Source organism: Populus trichocarpa, chromosome 5, assembly GCF_000002775.5.
Source record: "Populus trichocarpa isolate Nisqually-1 chromosome 5, P.trichocarpa_v4.1, whole genome shotgun sequence".
In the NCBI taxonomy this organism is placed as follows: domain Eukaryota; kingdom Viridiplantae; phylum Streptophyta; class Magnoliopsida; order Malpighiales; family Salicaceae; genus Populus; species Populus trichocarpa.
In genome coordinates, this window is record NC_037289.2 from 9,697,407 (window position 1) to 9,706,688 (window position 9,282).

Genomic DNA, 9,282 nt, shown 5'->3' on the forward strand with positions numbered 1-9,282 from the left:
GGTTAATTAAACATTGCTCTATTCACACTATAAAACCATCCATAACTTAAACTGAAAGATTGATAATGTACACTGATTTTCATTGCATGAATTGGATGTAGGAGATCTACTTGGACTTGTCAGCCCAGTTACTTCTATGCTAAATCAACGAGCTGTGACAGGGCTGATGAGTCGAGTAAAATCTTCTGTTTCCATCCCAGATGTCCATCTTTCAAATGTCTCAGGAGGTGACTGAGTGAGAACTGTGAGGTTGAAGACAATTTCTGCCATGCTTGGCCTTTCTGAAGACTCCTCCAGAGTGCACAACCTTGCCAAGGTTGCCAAGCTCAGAGCACTATCAATGGGATAAAACCTCTCCAAGCAGGGATCCATCCACTTTCTTAGACTCTCTTCTCTTTTCTCTTCAATTTCCAAGACGGCTTTGATTTCCTTGCACAGCAGAACAATCTCGCCATTTTCTTTGGTTACCATGGCCTTCTTTCCAGAAAGCAATTGTAACAAAACAACTCCATAATCAAATACATCAACTTTTGGCATCAATGAGTCTGTGGCAGGTCTAGCCATTGAGAAATTTGCTATTTTCGCCCGAAATGTGGAATCGAGAAGAATATTAGTTGTTCGAATATCCTTGTGAACGATGCTTGGTTGAGTGTGTTCATGCATGTATTGCAGGCCATTGGCCACATCTAGTGCTACATGTAACCTTTGACTCCAAGTGAGGAAACCCGCAGAGCTTGAGGAAGATTCAGAGGTGGGATGCAACCATTTTTCCAGCGACCCATTTTCTGCATATTCATAGACCAAGAAGCGATTTCCTTCTCTGTCAAATCCAGATGACATCCCCATTAGTTTAACCAGATTTGCATGACTGACTTTCTGCAAAATCTTTAGTTCTTCTGTGACATCATCCTTGGTTTTCTTCACTGCCAAGACCCGGCCATTGATTTTGGCCCTATATACTGATCCTCGTATCTTATAATGTTCATTTAGATCCATCGTGCCCTCCATGATCTCTTTAACCTCATAAATGATCGGCTTGCTCAGATATCCTGAAACCCCTGGAAGCAGCTTATCTGGTGTGATCTTTGCCTCAAAACTCTCCAGTTTTGTAAGTTCCTTTGTTTGAATGAGATCGCCGGTCTCCAAACAAGATCCAGTGCGATCAAAAGCTTTAGTTCTCTTATATGAACAACGTTTATGGGCCAGAAAAGCAATCAAAAGGAAGATCAAAAGAGCGCTTGCAATGCTTGCAGCAACAATGATGATCCAACGATTCCTGGATTCTCTTCTTTCAGGAGAGGGGTATTACTGAGAGAGAACTGGCAACTGGGACACAGGGATCAATACCGGGAGGTAGACTGCAGCAGTAAAGTTCACATAGTTGTTTTCAATCACAATGTTACGTTCAGAGGCATTAAGTTTAGCAGCAACTTTCGTGAGATCATCACTAGGTTGCCACACATAAGTAATGAGATAAGCAATTCCGCTCTCCAAATGAGTATTTGAAGGGCACTTACAGAACAAAGGAAATATAACCTTGTCACCAGCATGCAAGAGGGTTGGAGTCAGACTGGGGTTCAAAGCTTCCACCTCTTGCCAACGGGTGAGGTTCTCAAATGAAGTAGTCGAAACCAAGTAGAAGCTTTCACCTTGCTGGATTTGGTAAGTTATGTTGGCAAAAGACCGGTTACCTGTGCAACCACAAGGTTTAGGTACAAGCAAAAGTTGATTTGGAAATAATGGGGTGTCCTCAGACTCCAGGTTGCTTGCAGTTGCTATTTCCTTACGACTGACCCCAAATAGATCAGAAATGTTTCCGAGGTCCAAGAAATTTGGTGGCTGGGCAAGGTAAGTGAAATATGTAGAGCATGTGGTAGGTGAATCAACAGGACATGAAAAGTTTGAGGCAGGTGGTGCTTGTGAGGTGACATATGTGGAGGAAAATAAAAGGATCAAGAGAAGAAGAGCTTGTGTGGAAAAGAAAGGGAGCAAAGATATTGCCATGAACATAAGCTTGGATGATTCAGATTTTGAAAGAAGCTGTCAGATGAACGTTAAAACGTAATTCGCCAAGTGTCGCTTAAGGTTGATAGAAAAGCTAAGCAGCATTGTTAGCCTGGAGGTTTTATTCTAATGAATTCAAGAGGCCTTGTCTTTAGCTTTGATTTGAATGATTCTCTCGGTTATCTTCTCCTTGATGTAGACATGATAAAAAATAAAAAAAATAAATTTTTTTTTTTGCCTACAATACACATTATATTATTTTGCTGACAAGTTAGTACACCAAAAGGAATCAATCATGACAAAAGCCCATAGAAGTCAGAGGGCCAATGTTTAGTGAACAACTAATTTGATGGTTCCTCTAGTCCAGGATTGTTTACACAGATGAATTTTAAAAACTTTTTCTCTACTGTAGCATCAGAGTCTGACTAATAAAGTAAGCTCTGTAGAATCAACTCAGTTGGTCTGTCCACAAAACTGCCTACACGCTGCCTGAGTTGTCAGAAATATCCTATCAAGTTGGATTACATTTGTTGCAAAATAATCACAACAGAGCATAAAAAAGACGGAGCGCGCAAACGAAAGGATTTTCCAGTCTGATATTTGCGACCAAATCAAAGGATCAATTATCTCTTTCACATTTATCCTTGAGTGGCTTGAGAAAGGGAGAGAGAGAGAGAGACACAGTATTCTCTCTTCCCTAAACTATCATAACTTCAAAAATACATGGAAGAATATGAATTCCATTTTCTTTTCAAAATAAAAGTGTGTTAGTGGTAATAAGCAAAGAAAAGTCAGTGCAGAGAAAACTCACGTGTGGCTCATTAGTTTACTGCTGGGAAGAAACGAAGTTGTACAAGATCACGAGATAATTTCTGAAGGCTCATTTCCTTTGTAGACTTGCCAGGATGGTGTACTGAGGTATAAAGAGCGAGTTTACATCGGAAGCAATGCAGATTTGAAGAGAAAATTGTCGTCGGCGGTTCATGCTTCCGCTGTGGGTGGTCAGGTAGGAATTCAAAACCCTCTTCGAAGAATCAAGGGAATGTTTTATTGGCCTCAACTGAAACATATAGTAAAGCATGAAACAATGTTGTCATCACTGCCGAACGGCGGATGATACCGGTAACCAAACTTGTACAACCATACTTGAAAATGAAATTACTAGATACATTTTTATCGTACCGATCCAACCTAATAACATTATTTGGACAGTGATCTGGTTTTTGTGGCAAAAACACTGTTTTTAAAAAAAAATATTTTTTTTTTGTTTAAAATTAGTTTTTTTTAGTGTGTGTGTGTGTGTGTGTGTGTGTGTGTGTGTGTGTATATATATATATATATCAAAAATAAATTTTAAAAAATAAAAAAATTATTATTTTAATAAATTTTAAAGCAAAACATATTAAAAAAAAAAAAGTTAGGATGCTGAGTCTAGTTGGAAAATGTCCTCATTAGAAGGACTATGTTTCGTATTCATGATTTGAAAGGATTGCACGCAACTACTAGTCATACCAACTATACCCAATCATGCTACGCTACATGTAAGATTTATGTTAATTTTTAATATAAAAAAATATCACATTTTTAGATATGATGAAAAACAAATTTAAAAAATATATCACATGAAAAATAAAAAATAATTATTAAATTTTAATTAAATGCTAAAGCAACGAGCTAACCTTCTTAATAATAAAAAAAAATAGATGAATATATAAATATTTTACTCTGGTTTTTCTTTATATTTTATATATTTTTATTTATAAATTTTCATTTATTTTATCTTCCATTTTAGTTCTAGTTGTGAAGAACAAATATTTTTTATTTTTTATAAATAAATAATGCAAATATAATTTATTTATATAAAATAGAAGAGAAAAAATTAAAGATAAATTAAACATAAGAGAAATAAACAAAAAAAATCTGAATTAAAACATAAAATTCAAAAAAAAAAATAAGAATTATCATATTAGAAGCATTAATGTTCAAAATGTAATTTTGAAAGATCTGATGGTCCATTCAATGACACAGTGGCTATCCTAGAAAAAGTTGTTTGTAGAATCACTTGTAAGAAGTTGAGTCTGATCCAACAGTTAGATGTCCTGTTATTGTAGTTTTAAAGAGTTAACCAGTCCTGATCATTTTAAATCTTTTATTGAATCTAGATTTATCCTACTGATCTATAAAAGCATCTCTTAGGCAAATTCATATAGTCTCTCTAGGCTAAATCTTTATCTATTAATATCATATCATTACCCAAATTCTTAGAATCGCATGTGTTTACAAGCCCAACTACATCATTCTTTCTAGGTTATGGGGCACCCAAAACTCATTCTTCAACTTATTTTTTTACTTGAAAACACTAAAAAAACACCATAGAAATATCAATAAATTCATTTTCAACAAAAAAAAAAAACACTCTCTAATAACTCTAAAAAGCAAAAATTAGATAAATAAAAAAAACTTTATGACTTTTTATCTACCTTTTTTTAGTATGGTTAGAAAGAAATACAACCTCCATTGAATTACCCTTCCAAAGGATATAGCCAAGTTAAAAAACCAAGTAAAACCAAGTTCACTTTTCGTGGTGGCTATAACATGGCTGGCTGATTATTTTCTCTTTTTTTATTTTTTTTTGGATGACCTTTTCTCTACTCTTTTAATATCTAGGAACTGAAACATGAAAAAAAAAAAAAATTGGATTCTAAATGTAAAATGCTAAAACAATAGGGATGAAATAATATATAAGCTAAAATTTAAGAATCAAAGTAAAGTTTTCCAAGTCAAAATGAAAAGGGGTATTGTTTTTATTCTTGTTATGTTATTTTTTTAATTAGAACAAAAAATTATATTTTGTAAAATTTATCTCTAATTTATCATCGAAATATTTTTTTGACACAAAGTGAAAGAAATCTCAACGCATTAAACCATATTTATATAATTTGGGATGGTAAAATTACAAAGAAATAAAGTGAGGTGACTAAAATGAAAAAAAAGTCTGGATGAATAGTGAATATCCTTGTTCATTCCCCCCTGGAAGATAAGTTTCTTTTTCTTTTTATTATTATTATCATTATTATTATTATTGGCTCAAGTCACTCGATTACTCGACTTGTACTGCATAATTGCTATTTGCGAAACGCTCTGTCGTTTAAGCCCTATCACCTCACCAGAACAACATTTGAAAAGGGTCCTTTATTTATTCTCGAGTCTTGGCGGGAATTTATTTTAAGTTAACATCCAAAACCAGCACTAATCTACAACCGTTTCCTCATCAAGAACATGACGTTCTATGTTTCCGACTAATGCACACTAGATGTTTGATATATTAACACAGTGAACTCCAGTTCACATTTTCCTTAAAATCTCACACACTTGCAATGAATATCACTCGTCTTTCGCGTGCCATAATCCCCATCAACCATCAAGTTCGCTACTTTGTTAGAGACCCATTTCCTAACAAGTTCACCCATTACCTCCGCCGTGCCGAGCTAATTAATTCAATTAGACTTGTTCTTCGTTCAAACAACCCCAATTCACTCCAAACCATCATCAATACTCGTCTTTTGGACACTTTTGTGGTCACTCAGGCTCTACGTTCTGCTCCTAATGCTGATGCCGTTCTTTCTTTTGTTGATTCATTAAAGAAAGTAGATAATACAGCGCATCTTTCTCGGCATCAAAGTACCCTCCATGCGCTGGCCACGGTGCTAGCCAAGTGGCAGCGGGGTTTGGAACTGAAAGCTTTGATTGGTGAAATTAATGAGGGGAAATATGGTAATGTTCGCTTTAGTTTTATGAACCTTATGCAATGGTATGCTGCCACTGGAGATCTAGAGGCAGTTTTAGATGTTTGGAAGCAGTATAGAAACGGTGATAAGCGTGTGTGTACTGAGTCATATAATATTGTTATGGGTTTGTATGCTCAGAAGGGGAGGGATTGTGAGGCTGTAAGGGTTTTTTATAGGATGATTCATGAAGGGGCAATTCCGAATTCTAGAACATATACAGTTATGATTGAGCATCTTGTTAATTCGGGGAAATTGGATCCAGCAATTGAGATTTTTAGTGTATTGCCGTTAATGAGGATTAAACGAACTTTAAAGCAGTATTTGGTTTTGGTGGAAGGTTTTGTGGGTTTGGAACGGTTTGATGGAGTTAGAACTTTGCTTGATGAAATGCGGGCTGATGGGAAGTTTCCTGGCCGTGCCATGCGTAAGGCCCTACAGTGTTTGCAGGAGGCAGGGTTCGTTGAGGAGACAGAAGAGTTTCTCAAGGAAATGTTTCCGGACGAGAGAATAAAGAGTATAAGCAATAGTGGGGATATCAGTTTTGATAAGGATGGTGATGAGGATGGTGATGAGGATGAGGATGAGGATGAAAACCATGGTTGTGCTTTTGCAGACATACAAGAAGTTCGGTTGAAACCATGGTTGGACCCCAGAGCTTTGGCTAAGGCCTTGAATAAATGGAGCCCTGATGTGGTGTCCGCATTGGAGGATGCGAAATTTGTTTGGACCACTCGGTTGGTTTGGAAAGTTCTTAGAAACATTAATTCACCAGAAACAGCTTGGGATTTCTTCTGTTGGGTTGCTTATCAGCCGGGATTCACTCATTGTGTTTATACAGTACAACGGATGATGACACTTTTAGCGAAACATGGAAAGGTTGAATTGGTTGATCAACTCATAAACAAGATAAGAAGTGAGGGAATGAGGTTGCCTTTTAGCACCATCAGATTGATTATTGACTTCTGTGGTATTTCAAAGAATGCCGATGCTGCTCTAAAGGTCTTCCGCGAGGACAGAGCACTCTGTGGTCCCATAACAAAATATAATCTGATGCTTTTGTATTCATCTCTCATACGAACATTGACCAAGTGCAAGAGAGATTCTGATGCCATTGATGTGCTTGAAGAGATGATTTTATGTGGGATATGCCCAGATATTCAGACATTTTCTGGATTGATGTATCACTTTGCATCGCAAGGAGATATTAAAACCGTGCAGAAACTGTTAACAATAGTTCGGCAGAGCGATGTAGAACCAGATGCTTACATGTACAAAGTATTGATCCAAGCTTATTGCAAATGTGATAGAGCTGCTCTTGCATGGAGGATTTTTGAAGACATGAAGAACTCAAATTTGATACCTGATGCTGCAACAAAAGATTTGCTTGTGAAGAGTCTTTGGAAGGAAGGCAAGCTGAAAGAGGCTGCCACTGTAGAAGAAAGCTGCGACGGAATAAATTCTGTCCTTCCACTTAAACAGCATGGTCATAAATGGACAGTGAGCTCTGCCGATCTCGCAAAAATCTATAATCTCTATTCAAACAGTTTTAAGTTGAGCAATGGCCACTAGCTAGTGTTTGCTATGGGTTAAGAAAATAAGCAGTGGTCACTTTAAAAACCATATGTTTGCATTCCATTATATCATAATATTATAGAAAAAAAATGCCTTCTTCCTTTTGCTCTTCATCTGGATTTGAATTTATTAGTGTATCATCCTTCCCTTTGTGACTACAATAACAAATGGAGTTCTAAATTTATTTTATATGATAGATTACGTCTAGATGAGTTGCTGGTAAATGAACAGAAAGGACCCGAACAGGTCATTCCTCATTAATTCCTGTGGTACTGCTTGTGGTCAACTGGATCAATTCAAATGCGACTCCGTAAATCTTGATTCTGACACTCGTTTTTGAGCTTTGTTATTATGCTGAACAAGGGCACTGCACTGCACTCAACTTTTTTGATTTTTTTCCCTTCCCCCTTTTTTGTATTGATATCGGGATGAAGTTTCCGCAGAGAACCACTATGAACAGCAGTTACTGGGTGCATTTCAGTCTCTTCTTATATATTCGTAAACAGTTTAGAGGGTGTTTAGAAATATGATAGCGTTTTTTTTTAGAATAACGAGTGAAATTAGAAACTTAATATCATTTAACTATCTAAAATCAACACAAAGCCTCCAAGCATCATCTTTCTTTTTAACTAGCAACATATGAAAGGCAAATGGACTTTTGTTTGGTTGGATATTACCATTCGTAAATAGTTTAGAGGGTGTTTAGAAGTATGATAACAGTTTCATTTTAAAGTGTTTTTGGCTTGAAAATACATCAAAATAATGTTTTTTTATTTTTTAAAAACCATTTTTGATATCAACACATCAGTACAATTCAAAAACATTAAAAAAAATAATTAATTTTAAACAGAAACAAATTCAAATATTTGAGAAACAAGATGTCAAAAAACCAGTTTATATTATTGGCAACCCAAGAGAAACCATTGCCTACAATCATGCCATTAATAATCATGCCATTTAATCTGATATAGTTATCTGTTGTTTGTAATTTATTCCAAGATAAAACTTAATTTAAACAACTGTCCTACTTACATTAGACTTTTATGGCCAGTGTATATATATTATGTAATCTTTTAATAATTCAGCAGTGAAAATTCATTCATGGAAAACACATTAGTTCAAATTTTTTTTATGGTATCAAAGCCAAAAACCTCACACAGGATAACGATTCTAATTTCAAGCATGTCTTCCCTTTTAGATCAAAGCTAAAATCTCAGCCCTAACACAATCTTTTTCTGATTCTGATAAACCTCTTATTATTCTAAATTTCATTGTCGAAATTAATGAAAAACTAACTCCATCTACCTTTTCTCAATGGCAAGCTCAATTTCAAGCATTACTTATTGACTATGATTTACTTGATTATGTCAATGGTGGCATTCCATGTTCCTTAATTGATGATAATCGCACTACCAACCTCAATAAAACACAAGGGTTAGACAAAACAAACTCATTCTCAATGTCATTCTGGCCTCTACATCACTCACAATCACTTCTCTTATAGCTGCTGCAAAAACATCTCATCAAGCTTGACAGAAACTCTATACCTTATATGCTAGTCATTCCAAAACTAGGGTCATGCAACTAAAGGAGGAATTTACCTTAATTCAGCGTGGCAATAGATCAATTACTGACTACTTGCATCATGTGAAGAAATTGGCAAATGAAATTGCCATTATCGACCATCCACTTTCGGATGATGATCTTATGCTCAACATCTTACATGGATTAGGGGCCAATTTTAAGGAGATTGTTGCCCCTATTCATACTCGAGAACTCCTTGACTTTTGAGGAATTGCATGATCTCTTGATAAGTCATGAAACCTATCTACATCACTTGGAAGTCGCAACACAACAGCTCGTGGTCTTTAGTCTCTGCAAATTACACCAATCAAACAAAACAGGGTTCAATTGACAG

The 9,282-nt window shown here is 35.8% G+C and overlaps 2 protein-coding genes across 2 annotated transcripts; one reads left to right on the top strand and one right to left on the bottom strand.

Moving 5' to 3' along the window:
- Window positions 1-2: 2 nt before the first annotated feature.
- LOC18099330 (serine/threonine receptor-like kinase NFP) lies at window positions 3-3,162 on the bottom strand. Its single transcript, XM_024602343.2, is given in 1 exon segment — window positions 3-3,162. A coding segment is annotated over 1 exon segment (1,866 nt). The 5' UTR covers window positions 2,011-3,162; the 3' UTR covers window positions 3-144.
- Window positions 3,163-5,037: 1,875 nt separating this feature from the next.
- On the top strand, window positions 5,038-7,544 carry LOC18099332 (pentatricopeptide repeat-containing protein At5g66631). Its single transcript, XM_006383201.3, has one exon. The coding sequence runs from the start codon at window positions 5,382-5,384 to the stop codon at window positions 7,359-7,361; it is 1,980 nt and encodes a 659-aa protein (XP_006383263.1). The 5' UTR covers window positions 5,038-5,381; the 3' UTR covers window positions 7,362-7,544.
- The last annotated feature ends 1,738 nt before the right edge of the window (window positions 7,545-9,282 follow it).

Excerpts from the sequence above, each read along its gene's own strand:
- LOC18099332 (XM_006383201.3), top strand. The coding sequence starts at position 5,382 with ATGAATATCACTCGTCTTTCGCGTGCCATAATCCCCATCAACCATCAA.